Source organism: Schistocerca piceifrons, chromosome 2 (assembly GCF_021461385.2).
Source record: "Schistocerca piceifrons isolate TAMUIC-IGC-003096 chromosome 2, iqSchPice1.1, whole genome shotgun sequence".
NCBI lineage: Eukaryota > Metazoa > Arthropoda > Insecta > Orthoptera > Acrididae > Schistocerca > Schistocerca piceifrons.
Genome location: NC_060139.1, coordinates 57923388 through 57944499, shown reverse-complemented (window position 1 = coordinate 57944499; position 21112 = coordinate 57923388). Strand labels below are relative to the sequence as shown.

Here is a 21112-nt window from a genome sequence, read left to right as displayed (position 1 = left end):
AGTTTTTTTTATTTCTGCCTATCTTTTACACCTTCTCTCTCTCTCTCTCTCTCTCTCTCTCTCTCTCTCTCTCTCTCTCTGACTCTCTCTCTGCGCCATGTTTCACCAAATTAACATGCAGCTGCATTTGCGACAGAATCCTGAATACCTACTATTAATCAAACAACTGAGAACGAGTGAAGCCAATAGCTTACAAAATGCTCACACTCAGTACAAAAACAAAAATGTGATTCCTTCATTTATGTAGTTCCAAAACCACACTAATTCTAATTTCACCAGCTATCGATGGCTCTTAAATGAATTATGTTATTTCATTGAAAAAAATCTGTGTCACTTGTAGATCACAACAGATAAGAAAGTTCTGCTCGTTAGCTATGCGGTAAAATACTCTATTTTTATGCTATCATTTGCCAAAAATTCATTTCAGCATCTCAAACTGTTTACGATATATAAACAAAATTATGAATATTTCACTTCCGCTCTATCGTTTGTGGAACTGAGTCCACTATAAATAGTCCATTTTCTCAAGACTGGCGATAGGTATCGATGTCGTATTAAGTTTAAAGAATATTTCAGTACGTTAGCTCCATTTCATACACAGCAATATGTGATCTAACACATACTGAACACCAGCTTATAGCAATCCCTATTTTTCGTTGCTAACTATTTGAGTTTCGCACAGTACCTTACTAAATATATGAGGAGTGTTTTTAAAGTAAGTACCATTTAGAAATTTAAAAAAAAAAGACGTGCTAAGATATCTCAATAATTTTATTTTTACATGAAAGCCTGTACCTTAATCTACTTTTCTACATAATTTCCATCAATACTGAGGCACTTGTCACAATGTTGTACCAGTTTTTGAATACCCTCCTCATAGAAGTCTGCTGCCTGACTTGTTAACCACTGCATCGCCACTGTTTTGACTTTGTCATTGTCTTAAAGATTCTGACTGCCCAGGTGTTTCTTCAAGTGCAGGAACAGATGTTAGTCACTGGGCACAAGATCGGGGCTGTACGGACGATGATCTAGAGTTTCCCATCCGAAAGATGTGATGAGATCTTTGGTCTGATTCGCCACATGTGGACGGGCAATGTCTTGCAGCAAAATGATGTCCTTGCTCAACTTGCCACGTCTTTTGTTCTGAACTGAATGGCGCAGATTGTGCAATGTCTTACAGTAAGCTGCTGCACTGATTGTCTCATTATGAGCCAGAAATTCCACAAGCAATACTCCTTTTCTGTCCCAAAAACTGTGCACGATTTTCCGGGCAGAAATTGTTTGCTTAAATTTCACTTTTCTGAGTGAATCTGAATGCCACCACTCAATGGACTGTTGCTTTGATTCTGGTGTGACGTAGCCCACCCATATTTCATCGCCCATAACCATTTGGCTTAAGAAATCATCACCGTCGTCGTGGTACCGCTCAATGGAAGTCAATGCACTGACTAAATGTTTGGTTTTGTGCACATCCGTCAACATTTTTTGTACCCAACGTGCGCACAATTTTCGGTAATTCAAGTGCTCGGTCACAACGCCATACAAAAAACTACGAGAAACATTAGGAAAGTCATCCTGCAAGGAGGAAATCGTAAAGCACCTGTTTTCTCTCACCTTATTGTCCACTTCCTGCATCAAACTTTCATTAATGACCGAAGGACGCCAACTCCGTTGTTCATCATGCACATTTGTGCAGCCATCTTTAAATGCTCTCACCCACTTTCTTATCATTCCATCACTCATAATGTTTTCTCCATAAACTGCACAGATCTCATGATGAAATCTTATAACAGTCCATACTTCACAGTCAGTAGGACTCACGATTATTGGAGGCATCTTAAACACTCAGTACACAACGTAAACAAGGAAGAATCAGACTGTAACGGCATCAGTGCGTAGACAACAGATGTAGGTACCCAGTGCGCATGCGCAGAACGCTGACCGCAGCGCTGCGGCCGCGGTGTGGAAAAACGGTACTACTCAAAAAACACTCCTCGTAAAAAAAAGCATCATAACAACTACAACAATTAATGAAATTATGGGCAGTTCTTCGTGAAGCTGATGAATGAGGCTATGAGATGTGTGAGGATCATTTTTTTAACCAAATAATTTCTTTAAAATTATTTGCAAAATGTTACATAATGTCCATGATGATATGTGTACACCTCCATTCGAGCAGTGTACCCAAGGTGGTTAGAGAATGTATCATTGTAACAGCTGGAGCTCAGTAGGTAACAGGCAATGAGTTGCCCACCCTTTTAGAACTGGCTCAGTTATGAGAATGAGAACATTTCTGTGGACAGATCATGAATCTTGTGCGAGCTCTATTACACAATTCTACAACAAATTCACATTAGCGATATAAGCCTGTAGTTATGTGCATCTGTACAATAAGCCTCCCTGAAAATGAAAATACTCTGTAAATCTTCCCAATCACTTGAAACAGTTTGTCACAGCACTGATCTAGGATAAACAGCTGTGGGAAGAGGATCAAGTATACTCACATAATTAATGCAAAAACACCCAGGGATGAGTTTCCATTTTGCAATCACTTACCTCAATATTAGTCATTTTAGCACTTGTGTGAATTAAAAGAAGAAACTGCAGAGTGATATCCCTCAGTGAAAGATTTTCAGAAAAACAGAATTCAGTATTTAAGCCTTCAATGCTAGAGTGATCAACAATAACTCAATAGACGATTCACTCATTTATCAAGTTAATGTATGACCGAAAGACCAAGTGGCCAACAGCCTTCTCTTAACAACAGAGCAGTGGTATTTGTATAGAGCTGCCAGACAAGCAACACTGCATGAAATAACTGCAGAAATAATTGTCTGACGAACAACGAATGTATCCATTAGGACAGTGCAGCAAAATTTAATGTTAATGGCCTATGGCAGCATTCGAGCAACAAGTATCTTTGCTGACAGCACAATGTCACTTGCAGTGTCACTTCTGGGCTCACGACCATATTGGTTGGACCCTAGATGACTGAAAAACTGTGGCCTGGTCAGATGAGTCCTGATTTCAGTTGGTAAGAGCTGATACTAGGGTTCGAGTGTGGCGCAGACCCCATGAAGCCATTGGCCCAAGTTGCCAATAAGGCACTGTGCCACCTGGTCGTGGCTCCATAATGGTGTGGAGCTGTGTTTACAGGGAAAGGACTGGGCCCTCTGGTCCAACTGTGCTGATCATTGACTGGAAATGGTTATGTTCAGCTAACTGGAAACCATTTGCAGCCATTCATGGGCTTTATGTTCCCAAACACTGGTGGAATTCTTATAGATAATAGTGCGCCATGTCACCAGGACAGCTGTACGCAATTTGTTTCAAGAACATTTTGGATAATCCACACGAATGATTTGGCCGCACAGATTGTTTGATATGACTCTCACCAAACATTTATGAGACAAAATCGAGAGGTCAGTTCACGCACTGGCAACACTTTCACAACTATGGATGCCTACAAATGCAGCATGGCTCAATGTTTCTGTATGCGATTTCCAATAACTTGCCGAGTCCACGCCGTGTTGAACTGCAGCACTACGCCAGGCAAAAGGAGGTCCGACACAATAGTAAGAGGTATCCCATGACTTGTCGCCTCAGTGTACTCTGCACACACATACAGGGCTATTACAAATGACTAAAGCGATTTCATAAATTCACTGTAGCTCCATTCATTGACGTATGGTCACGACACACTACAGATACGTAAAAAAACTCATAAAGTTTTGTTCGGCTGAAGCCGCACTTCAGGTTTGTGCCGCCAGAGCGCTCGAGAGCGCAGTGAGACAAAATGGTGACAGGAGCCGAGAAAGCGTATGTCGTGCTTGAAATGCACTCAAATCAGTCAGTCATAACAGTGCAACTTCAGGACGAAGTTCAACAAAGATCCACCAACTGCTTACTCCATTCGGCAATTGTATGCGCAGTTTAAAGCCTCTGGATGCCTCTGTAAGCGGAAATCAACGGATCTGCCTGCAGTGAGCGAAGAAACGGTTGAACACGTGTATCTGGACATGTTGGAAAATTGGCTCATGCCACAACTGGAGACCGACAGCGCCAACTTCATCTTTCAACAGGATGGTGCTCCACCGCACTTCCATCATGATGTTCCGCATTTCTTAAACAGGAGATTGGAAAACCGATGGATCGGTCGTCGTGGAGATCATGATCAGCAATTCATGTCATGGCCTCCACGCTCTCCCGACTTAACCCCATGCGATTTCTTTCTGTGGGGTTATGTGAAAGAATCAGTGTTTAAACCTCCTCTACCAAGAAACGTGCCAGAACTGCGAGCTCGCATCAACGATGGTTTCGAACTCATTGATGGGGACATGCTGCGTCGAGTGTGGGAGGAACTTGATTATCGGCTTGATGTCTGCCGAATCACTAAAGGGGCACATATCGAACATTTGTGAATGCCTAAAAAACTTTTTGAGTTTTTGTATGTGTGTGCAAAGCATTGTGAAAATATCTCAAATAATAAAGTTATTGTAGAGCTGTGAAATCGCTTCAATCATTTGTAATAACCCTGTATATCTGGCAAAGATCTGTTAATGAGTCTGACTGTGAAGATATCTGGACACGAGTAACTGGCCAAGAAGAACTAATTACTATATGTTTTGCTGGCCACTTGTTTTTACAATAACAGTTGTAGAATCATTGAAACAAGGCTTTGCTCAGTTGCACAAATCACCCTGATCATCCAGTATTACTTGGAAGTGACTTTAACCTATGGTGAATAAACTATGATGCCTCTGGTTTCATTGCAGGTGATATCGACATCCATCTTGCAAAGAAGGTCTGAACATTTCCTCTGAAAACTGAACCAGAAACTAATGCTCCTCAAACAGTACTACCAGACACTACAGGAAATGATACAATTTTGTAACTATCACAGGAAAAGAAGAGTTGGAACGCACACACCTGGCTTAGAGAGAGACAATCTAAATGTCAAATTTTAAGAAAGAGAAGCCAAGAAAGTGTGACAATGAGAGAACAGAGAAAATTACTCAGATCCAAATACAACCGAACATGGACAGTGTGTTGCCAAAGAACAACCATGGAAGAGAAATCAGGACCCAAACAACAAACCTAAGATGGATGATGGTGAAAGCTGGAGAATACAAATGAGGCCTATTCATAATACTATGTAGAACACAGAAAAGCATTTGACTGTGTATCTCACTCGAACAGGTGCAAAGTATTAAGGTCAGTGGGAGTACAGAGCACCTGATTCAACTGATTTGAAATTCGTACTAGAAATATGCTAGACAGCACATGAGAAGGGAAAAAGATTGAAAGAAAAAAAATTCTGACACGAATGAAAACTAATTTAGTGATGGACAGAAAAATCATTAAAGAAGTCAGGATTTATGATTCAAAAAGCAATTCACATACTGAAGAAATAAAAGCATGGTACGAAAAAACTGCTGCAACTAATTAATGAAAATAAAAAAGGTAAAATCTCTATAGTAATTTTGTACTAATGTGAGACACGGGCAAAGAAGAAAACCAATTATTTTGAAATGTGGGTTCGGATAAGGATCCAAACGGTTTCATGGGCAGTAAAAGAAAAAGACATATGTCTGTATAGGTCTTTTGCAGATTTTAGCATATGAAAGTACAAAAATCAGTTGAGTCTTCTGTATTTGCATGGTAAAACAGAGGGTTTAAGGTGAAAAGGAAAGTGGAGGCTAAGATGAATAGGTCAAATCAGTGACAGCACTAAGATATCCTTGGAAGATTTGAAGAACAAGAAAGAATCCAGTAATAAGAGGGCATGCTGAAAAGTGAAGCCTCCGAATTTGTGTGGAAACTCTTAAATCTTTATAAATAAAACAAACTTTATTACCATTCTACATCTTTATTCCCCACCTAGTCACCCTGGCAACAAACATTTCTCCCAATTAGAGACCAGTTTGTTGTTACAGCCTCAGTACAATGTTCGATTTTGTTGATGGAGCCACAACTGCACCTCCACTTGTGCCGCTTCACCACTATCAAAGTGAATTCCTTGAAGGTGTTCTTAAAAGTTTTGGGAACAGATTAAAATCAGTTGGGGCCAAGTTTGGAGGGTGAGCGATGACAGTGAACCCACAGTGTAATTGTTACAGCACTCTCGTGTGATCTGGCATGTCATGCTGACAGAATAGGTGCTCCACGTGTGGTCAAACTCTTTCAGTTCATGCTTTCAGTTTTCTGAGGGTCTCCAGTACCTCGCAGACTTTACAGTTGCGCCTTTAGGCATAAAGTATATCCTAGAACATGGTGAGCATTCCTTCACCTCTTCAATTTTTTTGGTCTCGGTGATCCTTTGCGGCAGAACACTAATGCTCTCTTGTTTTCAGGGTCAAAACGGTGAAGCTACCATCACTTGTCACGCTGTTGTTAAAAAGCCCATCACCTTCACACTCAAAACACCAAATAAATTGATGACAGATGTCCAATCTCATCTGTTTCATGTTACGAGAGAGTATTTGATGCACCCACAGTGCACACAGTTTTCTGTACCACAGTTCTGCAATGATGGCCTATACATGCTCTCATGATATGTCACACTTACCTGAGAGTTATGCCTGTGTTATCTGATAATTGTCTGATATGTTCATCAACCGAATTCCAACGAGTCATCAGCTGCCGTATGTTATTGTCCATTCCAAGTTCTGCCACACACATCGAGGTTAGCATCACTGTTTCCTTCATTACAAACAAGAACAATGAAGGTACGAGCATATGGAATAGGTTCATGACTTCTTAAGTAAGAGAACCCAACGTCATTCTCAGTCGCGAGTGTACACTAAAGACACGGGTATTGTCAGGAGTACCCCCAGGGAAGTGTGACAGGACCACTATTGTTTTCTATATACATAAATGTTTGTGGTGGACAGGGTGCACAGCAAAGCCTGCAGTTGTTTACTGATGATGCTGGGTGTACGGGAAGGTGTCCAAAGCGAGTGACTGCACGACAATACAAGACGAGACAGAAAATTTCTAGTTAGCGTTAAGAATGACACATGGCTCTAAATGTAGAAAAATGTAAGTTAATGCATCATTAGTAGTGTGCTGCTCAACACGATCATGTCGGTTAAATATCTAGGTGTAATGTTGCAAAGCTATATGAAATGGAATGAGCACCTAAGGATTGTAGTAGGCAAATGGTCGACCTCAGTTTACTGGAAGAATTTTAGGGAAGTTTGGTTCATCTGTAAAGGAGACTACATATAGGACACTAGTGCAATCCATTCTAGAGTACTGCCAAGTGTTTAGGATTTGTACCAGGTTGGACTGAAGGAAGACATCGAAGCAATTCAGAGTCAGGCTGGTAGACCTGCTATGGTAGGTTTGAACAACAAGTAAGTATTAAAGGGGGATGTAGGTAAAATTGATCAAAAAATTGCCACCAGATACTTCTGTAGCTTGTTTGAAATAATGTCTCCAATTTTCACAGATTAATTCAAACTACAAATGATAGAAAAGCTGTCTTGTTTCAATCACTGCACAGCGCCACACCCACTTTTCTAAATGACACTCTTCTTGTTTGCAATGTTTTATTACTTCCTGCTGTCATAAAAGCTTTGGAAGAGAACAGACCACCGCTAGCTATTTTTGGCAGGTTATTGACTGTGGTGCAGAAATATAAACATTTCAGTTCTGCTGTTAGTGTGAGAATTACAACTGTGTTCAAGCTATTTTTTATGATTTACCATTTAAAATGCCAAGATATAGTGGTAAAGTGTTTAAGAAAGTGGCTAAAGCTCGCCATTTACGTGTGAATAAACAGTTTCTATAAGTGAGGCGATGTAATTCAGCAGAAGATAATTGTGAAGAGACCATGAGCAGTTCATATAATGGTGTGAGCTGTGTGCATTCCCAGTGGAAGGGAACTTACAAAATGAGAATATTGTTTGGAATATTTCTTTGGCCCGGGAAGACTCCCAAAAATTAGGAATTTATGAAAATTTTAAGATTTTGAATGTTTTAACACTTATTAACAGTTAAAGAACCTTAAAACTACGTTAACTAGGTAAATTCACACATTTTAATCCAAGATTTATCATTCCATGTATTAATTTCCTTGCAAATTTCATGTGAAACATCATTTAACATAAGTCTGGAGGAAAAAATAATTTAAAATATTCACTAGGCCTACTATTTTTAGGCAAGAGTTGAAACCCCACATTTCTCTGAATGAAATCTAGACTTACAAAGTATTTCTCTGGAGGTGTAATTCTCAACCGGCCATCATCTGTAGTATATTTTAATATTTCCAAACGAATGACCAGAGGTGTTTCACTGTCAGAATTCAAAGACACCTCATTTCCTGCGATGAATTATGATTTATACATTTATTTTCCTAAATATCGCTAACACTTTCACTTTTAGGATTTTTAACTAATATTTTACCATGTTTTATGTCAATAACATCACTTGTATTTTCAAATAAATCATAAATCTCAGCCAGTTTATTCACATAATTTTTCCCAAAATGCTATTTAATGACTAATGTTTACAAAATTCACATGTGTCTAAAATAAACTTTATAGCCTAAAATATCTAACATCAACAGAAAACTTAACAAATTAAACAAACAAACTTCCCTATGCATTTTAGTAACTTTAGTTTCTCACTAGATGGCATATCAATAACTCAGTTTTTCTGAAGGTTGGTTACTTTGACATTGGCAGTTCTAGGAAATATAAGTCGTAAATTTCGACACTTGGCAATTCTAGGGCTAATTCTTTGATATTTAAAACATTGAAAACAAAAACCGTGTTTATTTCTAACAACAACTATAACATTTTACATTTTGGTTATTTTTCTGATGTTTTTATTCAATTATAATATTTTTGAACAAATAAGTGTGTTCGTGTTTTTTTTTTTTTTTAAATCACACAATTACCACACTGACCTATTAATTTGAGCAATTTCATTTTTAAAATAGTAAATTTCCAGGTATTTTATTTAATTATAATTTTATCTTAAAATATATTTCAGTTTTTTAATTTGATTTAACATAATAATTACTGCTTTTACTTATTAAGAGTTTTTTGAGCTATCTTGCTACTTAATCATAAATTCCCTGGAATTTATGCATTTTGGGAATTTTTCTTCGATTTTAAATTCCCAGGAATTTTACAACGTTAAGTTCACAGAAGAAACTTGGAACTGGTTTAGAGTTTCAGTCCACTAAAGACAAAGTGAATAGTGGTTTTAGGATAATTGATTTAGAAATTGTGTATTCTATTATTAGAAATTCGCGTGCATGTGGTAACTGTGGCAATAAATCTTAAAGATTATATGACAGCAATGAGAGAGATGGTATTGTGTGTATTATGCACTTGTTTTGTGACAACTGCCAAACTGACATTCAATTCAAAACATCAACTGCTAAGAATTGGGTATATGAAGCCAACATAAGATTCTGCTATGGGATGAGATGTGTTAGTGTTGGAAGGGAAGGTAGCAATTTGTTTTGTGCAATAATGAATATGCCATCTCCGACTCCCTTGTACTCAACACTAAACAATCATCTTTTGAATGCCTTGGAAACAGAATGCAATAGCAGTTTGTCAGCAGCATGAAAAAGGCAGTTTTATTTAACAAAGACATTCAGACAGATGTAAATGACCCTTTACCTTCTATAGATCTATGTGTTTCATGTGCTAGCACTTGGATGAAAAGGGCCACACCCCCTTACATGGTGTTTCATCAGTTATAAGTGTTGGCACAGGAAAAGTTTTGGATTTGCAGGTGATGTCCAAAATGTTGCTCTATTTGTGCACAGAGAAACACGTTAGACAATAAGGAGGGAGAGAGAATGGGAAAACACAAAATAATTTTCAGCAAGAATTATGATGGTTCTAGAGATGGCGTGGAGCCTGCAGGAATGAAATTAATAATTGATCGGAGTGAAATGAGTTAGATATGTGAAATATCTTGGTGATGGAAATTCTAGTGCTTTCAAATCTGCTGTAGAAAGCAAGCCATATGGAAATGGATGCAACACTGAAAAGCTAGAGTGTGTGGGGCACATTCAGAGGAGGATGGGCAGGAGACATCCGAAACGAGAACAAAAAGGTGTAAAACTCAAAGATGAAAAGCGACTGGGTGGGCCACAGCACCTGACTGACAAAGATATCCACAATTTGCAAATATGTTATGGTAAGGCAATAAGGCAAAACACTGGAGATTTGAAGACAATGCTGAAGGCAGTACGGGCAATATTTTTTCAACAAGTTGTCCACTTATGAGAGGCATGTACTTTAATTGTGTGGTGTATCCTGGTGCAAATATAAGCAGGCAAAAGCAGAAAACAAAACCTATTCACATACCTGAAGCAGTTTTAAACACCATAAAGCCAACATTCCAGTTTCTAGCTCATCCAGATTTGTTAAAGAAATGTTCCCATGGTGGAACACAAAACCCAAATGCTAACTTCAACAGTCATTTGGAAGAGACACCCAAAAACAATATTTAGCTCATCTACTGTTAATACTGCCACATACGATGCATGTTTAATGATGGTAACATTGGAAGAATAAGGACCCTTACTGGGCTAGGATTTGTTGCAGGTTGCTTGACCGAGAAGCTACTGAACTAGATAGATACTGCGTATGCTGTACATTCTGAACTGTCTGTTAAGGATATAGCCAAAAGGGCACACCAGAAACATCAAATAAAGAGCACATACATGAAGAGCAAGAAGACCAAATGTATGGTTACGGTCAATATTAAGGTACTAGTTTATGGTGTAAATCCTTGCAAAATCTTTTATGTGCATTTCCCGGAACTTTCATTTTTCAGTTTATAAGGAACATTTTCCCCTGAACCATTGGAGACAAAAGAGAAATTTCAGCAGACTTTGTTCATAGTATAACACAACTTCCTGTGGTACAAACTTTTTTTTCCTAAGTGTATTTCTGTCAAAATTATTTACTTTTCTGTGAAACTGAAATTGCTTTGTTTGATACACATAATTTTTTAAAAATAAATTGTAAGAGCTCTAAAACCGATATTAAAAAAACTGTTCCATACATCTGCTTATCTGATTATTAAGAATTACCTACCACAATATGAAAGTTTTAAGTAAAGTAATTTTTGTGAAAGTGTTCCCTGAGTTGCGAAGATTTGCAACAATACCATGATCAAATTTTTTGAGAAAAAAATTTGAAAAATTCCTCGCTTCTAATATCTTTCGAACACCAAAAACTGTTAGATTATGGAAACACATCTATTTTTCCCATGTTCCCCCTTACGGAGATGCTTCGGGAACTCTAATGGAAATCTCTGGAGGGAAAGCTGTATGTTCTTTTCAAGGAAGACTACTGAGAATATTTAGAGAACTGCCGTTTGTAGCTGACTACAGAACAATTCTACTGCCACTAACACTCATTTCACACACCAACAACAAAGGTGAGACAATGGAAATTGGGGCTCATATGGAGGCATCTATACTGTAATTTTTCCCTTGCTCTACCTGTAAGGGGAGCAGGAAAGGAAATGACTAGTAGTGGGGCAGGGTCCCCATCACCACACACGTACAGTGGCTTGCAAGTACTTATGTAGACGTCACATATTACTGATGTCAATACAATCATCTGCATCTACATGGATACTCTGCATGTCACATTTAAGTGCCTGGCAGAGGGTCCATTGACCACCTTCACAATTCTCTATTATTCCAACCTCGTATAGCGCACGGAAAGTACGAACACCTACATCTTTCTGTACAAGCTCTGGTTCCTTTATTTTATCGTGGTGATCGTTTCTCCCTATGTAGGTCGGTGTCAACAAAATATTTGTGCATTTGGAGGAGAAAGTCGGTGATTAGAATTTCTTGAGAAGATTCCATCGCAACAAAAAACACCTTTCGTTTAATGATGTCCAGCCTACATACTGTATCATTTCAGTGAAACTCTCTCCCATATTTCACGATAATACAAAACGTGCTGCCCTTCTATGAACTTTTTCGATGTCCTCCGTCAGTCCTAAGGATCCCACACTGCACAGCAGTATTCTAAAATAGGATGGACAAGCATAGTGTAGGCAGCCTCCTTAGTAGATCTGTTACATTTTCTAAGTGTCCTGCTAATAAAACGCAGTCTTTGGTTTGCCTTCCCCACAACATTATCTATGTGTTCCTTCCAATTTAAGTTGTTCGTAATTGCCATTCCTCGGTATTTAGCTGAATTTATGGCCTTTATATTTGACTGATTTTTCATGTAATCGAAGTTTAATGGATTCCTTTTAGCACTCATGTGGATGACCTCACACTTTTCATTATTTAGGGTCAACTGCTAATTTTCGCACCATTCGGATATCTTTTCTTAATTGTTATGCAGTTTGTTTTGATCTTCTGATGACTTTATTAGTCGATAAATGACAGCGTCATCTGCAAACAACCTAAGATGGCTGCTCTGATTGTCTCCCAAATGGTTTATATAGATAAGGAACAGCAACGGGCCTATAACACTATCTTGGGGAATGCTATAAATCACTTCTGTTTTACTCAATGACTTTCCGTCAATTACTACAAACTGTGGCCTCTGTGACAGGACATCACAAATCCAGTCACATAACTGAGACGATATTCCATAAGCACACAATTTCACTATAAGCCGTTAGTGGGGTACAGTGTCAAAAGCCTTCTGGAAATCCAGAAATATGAAATCTATCTGAAATCCCTTGTCAATAGCACTCAACACTTCATGCAAATAAAGAGCTAGTTGTGTTTCATAAAATGATGCTTTCTAAACCCATGTTGACGGTGTCAATAGACCGTTTTCTTCGAGGTAATTCATAATGTTCAAACCCAATAGATGTTCCAGAATCCGGCTGCATATCGACGTTAATGAAATGGGCCTGTAATTATGTGGATTACTCCTACTACCCTCCTTGAATATTGGTATGACCTGTGCAGATTTCCAGTCTTTGGGTACATATCTTTCATCGAGTGAATGGCTGTATATGATTGTTAAGTATGGAGCTAATGCATCAGCATACTCTGAAATGAATCTAATTATTATGTGACTTCAGTTGCTTCACTACTCCAATGATATTTATTTCTACGTTACTCATGTTGGCAGCTGTCCTTGATTCGAATTCTGGAATATCTACTTTGTCTTCTTTTGTGAAGGCATTTCGGAAGGTTGTGTTAGTAACTCTGCTTTGGCAGCACTGTCTTTGACAGTATCTCCGTTGCTATCGTGCAGAGAAGGCATTGATTGTTTCTTGCCGCTAACATACTTCACATATGACCAGAACCTCTTTAGATTTTCTGCCAGGTTTCGAAATGAAGTTTCATTGTGGACACTGTTATAAGCATCTCACATTGAAGTCCATGCTAAATTTCGAGCTTCTGTAAAAGATCGCCAATCTGCACACAGCTCCCATTCTTCTATGTATTTCTACTGGAAGCATGATTTCTGTGGTTAGAAACTATGACATGTAACACCTCAACCAATATTGAGAACAGAATAAAAATTCAGACGCATTACTTTTCTGCATGCCCTCGTATATGACCAGGCATCACTCATGTCTCTAGGAGAAAGAGAGGTCGAGTTCAGCCTAGTATGTAAACAATAGTGAAGAATTTGCAAAAGACTAAAAAAATTTTGAAACTTGTAAAGACGATGTACAGAAATCTGTTCACCTGCTAAATGAAATTTCTTTAAGAAATAACTGAAAAATCTTGATAGGAAAAACTATGTTCTTGGCATTTTGACAGAAAGACTAATAAATAGTTTTAACTGTGCTTGAGAAGATGTAGTGTGAAACACTGCAAAAAGAGGTGGATGGTTCACTCAGAAAAAAGTCAAATGGCCTAAGGTGGATGAGAAGTACTATTCAAGAGCGTCAGCTGCGCTTTATTTCTACATGTCCAAATTGACAATTCGAGTTCAGTAATTTCCCTAACTTCAGTTAATCCACAACCAAAATTCCTTGTATTAATTTATTATGAAACATGAGCAATACCTTATTTTCTATGGGCAGCAGGATGTAAGTATAACGATAACAAATGTTCCCATTTACAAATTCAACTGAAGATGTTCAAATTTCATCAATGAAAGAACAACACACGTCCAATAGAAGTAAGTTCAAGAGAAAGTGAACAGATTTAGCTAAGTAAGATGCTGAAGGAAATGAAGTTACTAAACTGATAGGAACAATTAGTAAATTTTTATGAGGAAGAATGCAGAATTGTATGTTATAAAAACCTACAGACAGTTGCATATAACTTGCATTACCACAGGTACCACCACAGAAATTGTTACCCATGCCCCTTAAGTGAGTGTTATCAATGGCAGGAACTCTAAGAGTCATAATTTTCAGAATAGGCTATGTATCATTAACTGTACTTACAATCAAGAATAGGAACAGTGATGTTACATTATCTTGCTTTTCCATGTTGACAGTTAAGATGCATTACTATGCACAATGGGGTTTGTCAACAGTTGTAAGTAACCAGTGTGAGAATAGCAGACAAGTGTGTTTTGAATTTGTGATAATGAATAAAAAGTTATGTCCTATGTTCTGATCACAATATAACCTTAGACTGTGCAGCTTATCCAAAAAGAAGTCAAGAACATCCAGTAGCTACAGCAGAAGTATAGTCTGTGTCTCAAAATAATCACTATCTCTGACTGTGCCGTTGTTTCAAGAAATGTCTGAGAGCAATGAACACACACTGGCAAACATTGAAAGCTTTTAATTTTACAGCAAAGAACACACTGTTGCTTGTTTTATTACCCCTTTGGTTACACGATACTGATGTACTGTAAACCTATAAGGGCACTACAGGAAAATTGGGGGTCAAGAGGAATGTTTGATAGTAGTCGTGATATAATGTTAATGGCTGCTGTGACTTCACCTTCTGGTAGCCCCCCCCCCCCTTCTTTTTGGGGAGGGGGTGGGGTTAATTGATCCAGCCACTGAATGTGAAAGAAAAAACACTGATTGTGGCAAAACTGATCTGTAGCTTAGCCCAAGGTCTAGGTAGATAGATGATCTGGTAGAGAGTAGGTGAAGCTAATGAATGTGAAAACAAAATACCTAGTTGTGATGACAGACGGATCTGTAGCTTAAGCCATATGAAAAAATACACTGGTGTGATGTTCATAGCAACCATGGTACTTATGCTTGTAGTATGTTTCCTGCATCATTGGTCAAAGCCAATGGCTAGTATAGAATATTCCTCTTTATCTGAAAACTGTGCTGGCAGCCACCACCCTTACAGTTAACTTCAGCCACCCACTGTTACTAGCAATTGTTTTAATTCTTATACTATTAATTGGTAGATATGATTTACATATATTTCAGATCTTTATTGTACATATTGAAATATTACCTCTGCTGCAACAGTTGTCTTGGAATCCTTTCTCACATCTCCTACTAAGCAGATTCTGGTACAGACAGTCAGAGGATCTGAAACCATTGATAAATCTTACATCTACATGAAAGCTCTAACGTTACTAAATTTTTACTAAATTTGAATCAATTAAACACCAAATATCATACACTCAGACAAAATATTTCAATGCCTGCTTCCAAACATGCATTTTTATAAATGCTGGAACTAGAATATACTTCTTACCAAAACAGTTTATAATCTAATACAGTATGTATCTGTGATACTAAAGAAAGTGTAGGCCTACATGAAAATAAATAATAATATCTGAAAGTAAGTTATGTATTGGGCTCTTCCTGATGTATTGGATGTGGTGACAGACTAATCCGTAGCAGCCCTCATTCTACGTTAGGTTGGAAGGTGTCAATTTGGATGTGATTACACAAAGCCAATGAATGTGAATGCAGAAAATCTAATTGTGGTAACAAATTGACCAGTAGCAAAGCCTACTGTTTACATTCACGCCATACTGAAAAACGCAGGAGGGGGATCCAAAACATGACTTTCACCAACAAATCTTGCAACTAAACTTACATCTATTTTTAAAATGAGCCCTGTTACTAAGCCATAGGAGAAAATGCAGTACATCAAAATTTGGGACTGCAGAGAGGAACGACAGTATGGACACAAAATCTAACAGAAATTTGGTTCAAGCCATGTGCTTGTAGTTGCACATTTTTTCAAAATACAATGACTATGACACACACTGTATTTTGCACTATGTGTGTACAACTTATTTTGTTTAACATTAACTGCAGTTTAAAACATTTAGCACGTCAGTGTAGTTTCACTTCTCCACCAAGTAATTTCTTTCACAATTAAAATAGCACTTCTGCAAGAGCTTTGGTTACCTGAAAGACCAATGTTTCACTGTAGTTTGATACCCACATTTAAAAGCACACTAATTTATAACTTGCGGAGTACAGACTACTTCAATAGGACCTACTCCTCAGCAACACTAAGTCATATAAACTTGGTGTTCAAGCCAACCTAGTGATTCACAAGTTCTTTATTTTGCCATATATATGGGTACAAAAAAAAAACTTTACCATGCTAGTGGTAACTACATTTCCTTACCTCCATTGAAACATGAACTAGGAATATTACAAACAATAGGAATGAATTCACAAGCTAATGAGGTGGAATTCTCACCACTGTCCATTTTGAACATAAGCCCTGTTCTTCCTGCTAGTTTGCTGTCGTGCGCCCCTCACAGACACAAGCAACAGCCATAATCCGCAATAGTAAATTACGTTACAGCAGCTTATCATACAAGATCTTGAAATTTACGAAACTCTGTCACAATAGGCTATGTTGTGTATAAAGCAATTTGATACAACCCCCTCTTCTACATTGCATAAATAAATTTAATCAACAAATACTTGTGTTTCACTCTGTAGAAAAACGCGTCCACTACTTTTTAACCCGCTACACATTCCTCGCAATTAACATACCACGAAACAAGTGCATACTTTTAATTAACGAATGCTGCTGTTAACCCGTTATGGTACATTTACTGTCCTGAAACCATTAATGAGATGACAGTTATCTTATAAATCTATGTGGCTGCTCTGGGACTTGGCAGACAAAAGATGCAACAGAACTCCATGGACAAATATTTTGATCCTTCGTGCAGTTCTGTTGGAAATTAAATATGTAATTTTCACTACTGAATTCGTGTTCTTCATCATAAATCTAACGCCTACAAATGGATTGTAACAGGAACGTCTGTAGGCGTAACCAATGTCAAACCATACGTCACATTTAGAATCCAAGTCCACAAACAAGTGAGTCTGACAAGACGACGACATGGAGTTTGAGCCACCATACAAGGTCTTTACTTCTCAAAAAAATATAAGTTCACAGCACAACTTTTGCCCTTCTATAATTTTTCGAGAACAGGCTACTGAATCGCTGCACATAGCTTACGACTAAGTTGACGCTAATACGAAAAAGAAGCTGCAATCAGTAGTTTTGTGAATACTTTGCTTATGTCCGTATGTTATGAAAGAGACGTAAAGTTTCTACGCTGCTCACTCTTAAAATTCACTAACCTCTAAAATTCACGTCGGCCAAACAAACGGCTGCCTCGTCCATCTTGTTAAAACAGCACGCCAATCTTCAAAATGCCTATTCTTTCAAAAAACTTTTGATGCACTGAATTCCTTAACTTAATGTAAACTATACGTCTCATCGTCACAAATGTTGTACACATAGATCTAAAGTCAAAAGATGATTCCAATGCTTTTTGTTTTTTTTCCGCACACACACACACGCATTTACAACAAACTCAAAACTCCAGTGCCATTCAAATACTTCGCTTCCATGATTGGCTGATTTGATCACGTGACTGTTCTCAGAGACAAATTACCTCATAGTCAACCTTCAAAGCGTACGAGGCTGTTTAGCATCAGTGACGTCTCCCATTTATGAGTCATAGATCAATTGCCTTCCATTTTCATAAAAAAACAATCTGTAATTGCTTTGTAAATAAAAATGTCCTCCACAAGTGGGTGCTATCACAAAAGTAGTCGACTGCTAGACGGTTGAGAAGCATCACTCTATGCTTCTTCTGGAGACCGCGCTCTTACATATTTCTCTTGTTACGAAGAGCTTCAGAACATTCATTCTCACATCGTGCTCCGTAAATTCTTTTATGATCGACGACCTTTAGGGATATGGAACGAGGCAAGTTCCACTTTTACAGAGAAAAGCAGCCCCTGCTGATTGACATAAAGTATACTAACAAAAATTAATGACTACCTGTAGGGCTCATTGGTTAAAGTTGTGAATAGTTTTGTTTAATAACCCGAATGTCATTTAAATATCGTTGTCTTACTAGACACAAATTGTTTTGAGCTCTTTCCCACAATGGAAGTGTTATTATCGTTGTTAAGCGTTAATCAGGAGACATTTAAGAAACTAATGTGTTTCAACTGCGAAAAACTTGTGTTACTCCTAAATAACCAAATAGGTTATGGGCGTAGTTGTACTACTATGTAATCTGAAGTAAATTGAAGAAACACAAGTTTTAAGTTTCGTACATAAGTGACAGGTATATTTTGAAATCAACGTATTTCGATTTTCGTATACTGAAGTAACTTTTGGGAGTCAGTTTGTGAATTTCGACTATGCGTTCGACAAGAGTCTACTGGAAGGGCAATGAAACTGAATACAAGGAAATTTCTGTTTACTTGATATTTCTTGAGCACTTGGCGTTATTGAAGGTAGGTTAGTTGAATCTGCGGAAGATGCAACTGGTCACGTAAAACAGACATGTAAGAACGCATTAAATAATTATCTTAAGGCTGACAGCAACGTTTGCATTGTATCGACTGCGAATATAGCAGAGGAAACATCGCAAAAAATAAAGCATCTTAATAAATCTCTTGCAGCATGGGCAGAATTAAACAAATTGTTTGATAGTGATTCTCAATATAAAGTTTATGATCTTTGCTTACGATGTTTTTGGAATTGTTAAACTGTCTAATGGTCATATAGCAACTCACACAATGTGTGGAATGATCTGAAGTAAGAAATGGCAAAAGATGTAGAAAATAATCTTCAATCATCCGATATATTTTTGATTTGTAAAATTTTGGGCGCACTACCAGATGTGTATTTTTCACTCAAATGAAGTTGGATGTCTCTGTCAAAAAGTGATAGGGCTATTGATGACTTGGCAATTCAAGTTTGCACACTTGAGAAAGCTTTGTCGAGTAGAGAATGAGGTTCTACATCTCAAGAGGCACTTATAAGTAACTCATTAAAACATCTCTTTAAAGAGCCACAGCAGACAATGAAAATTGTTTGTCATTATTGTAAGAAGCCGAATGGTGTGACGGAGAAATGCCGAAAGTGGACTGTGTATGGTTAGATTAGATTAGATTAATGCTAGTTCCATGGATCATGAATACGATATTTCGTAATGATGTGGAACGAGTCAAATTTTCCAATACATGACATAATTAGGTTAATTTAACAACATACTTAAGTTAATATAACAACTTTATTTTTTTATTTTTTTTATTTTTTTAAATATTTTTTTCTTTTTTTTTCCTTAATTTATATCTAAAAATTCCTCTATGGAGTAGAAGGAGTTGTCATTCAGAAATTCTTTTAATTTCGTCTTAAATACTTGTTGGTTATCTGTCAGACTTTTGATACTATTTGGTAAGTGACCAAAGACTTTAGTGCCAGTATAATTCACCCCTTTCTGTGCCAAAGTTAGATTTAATCTTGAATAGTGAAGATCGTCCTTTCTCCTAGTATTGTAGTTATGCACACTGCTATTACTTTTGAATTGGGTTTGGTTGTTAATAACAAATTTCATGAGAGAATATATATACTGAGAAGCTACTGTGAATATCCCTAGATCCTTAAATAAATGTCTGCAGGATGATCTTGGGTGGACTCCAGCTATTATTCTGATTGGACGCTTTTATGCAATAAATACTTTATTCCTCAGTGATGAATTACCCCAAAATATGATGCCATATGAAAGCAATGAGTGAAAATAGGCGTAGTAAGCTAATTTACTAAGATGTTTATCACCAAAATTTGCAATGACCCTTATTGCATAAGTAGCTGAACTCAAACGTTTCAGCAGATCATCAATGTGTTTCTTCCAATTTAATCTCTCATCAATGGACACACCTAAAAATTTGGAATATTCTACCTTAGCTATATGCTTCTGATTAAGGTCTATATTTATTAATGGCGTCATACCATTCACTGTACGGAACTGTATGTACTGTGTCTTATCAAAATTCAGTGAGAGTCTGTTTACAAGGAACCACTTAGTAATTTTCTGAAAGACAGTATTGACAATTTCATCAGTTAATTCTTGTTTGTCAGGCGTGATTACTATACTTGTATCATCAGCAAAGAGAACTAACTTTGCCTCTTCATGAATATAGAATGGCAAGTCATTAATATATAATAAGAACAACAAAGGACCCAAGACTGACCCTTGTGGAACCCCATTCTTGATAGTTCCCCAGTTTGAGGAATGTGCTGATCTTTGCATGTTACGAGAACTACTTATTTCAACTTTCTGCACTCTTCCAGTTAGGTACGAATTAAACCATTTGTGCACTGTCCCACTCATGCCACAATACTTGAGATTGTCTAGCAGAATTTCATGATTTACACAATCAAAAGCCTTTGAGAGATCACAAAAAATCCCAATTGGTGGTGTTCGGTTATTCAGATCATTCAAAATTTGACTGGTGAAAGCATATATGGCATTTTCTGTTGAAAAACCTTTCTGGAAACCAAACTGACATTTTGTTAGTACTTCATTTTTACAGATATGTGAAGCTACTCTTGAATACATTACTTTCTCAAAAATTTTGGATGAAGCTGTTAGAAGGGAGATTGGACGGTAATTGTTGACATCAGATCTATCCCCCTTTTTATGCAAAGGTATAACAATAGCATATTTCAGTCTATCAGGGAAAATGCCCTGTTCCAGAGAGCTATTACACAGGTGGCTGAGAATCTTACTTATCTGTTGAGAACAAGCTTTTAGTATTTTGCTGGAAATGCCATCAATTCCATGTGAGTTTTTGCTTTTAAGCAAGTTTATTATTTTCCTAATTTCAGAGGGAGAAGTGGGTGAGATTTCAATTGTATCAAATTGCATAGGTATGGCCTCTTCCATTAACAGCCTAGCATCTTCTAATGAACACCTGGATC

General features: G+C 37.5%; 1 protein-coding gene across 1 annotated transcript in view; it reads right to left on the bottom strand.

Annotated features, from left to right (window-relative positions):
• LOC124776274 (protein ECT2) overlaps positions 1-17729 on the bottom strand; it is a 212628-nt gene extending 194899 nt beyond the window's left edge. Inside the window, exons 1-2 of the mRNA XM_047251178.1 lie at positions 17467-17729; positions 15353-15429 (exon numbers count right to left, since the gene is read on the bottom strand). Coding sequence (XP_047107134.1) covers positions 15353-15429; positions 17467-17509 — 120 coding nt within the window. The 5' untranslated portion in view covers positions 17510-17729. The remainder of the gene's footprint in view (positions 1-15352; positions 15430-17466) is intronic.
• Between the last annotated feature and the right edge of the window lie 3383 nt (positions 17730-21112).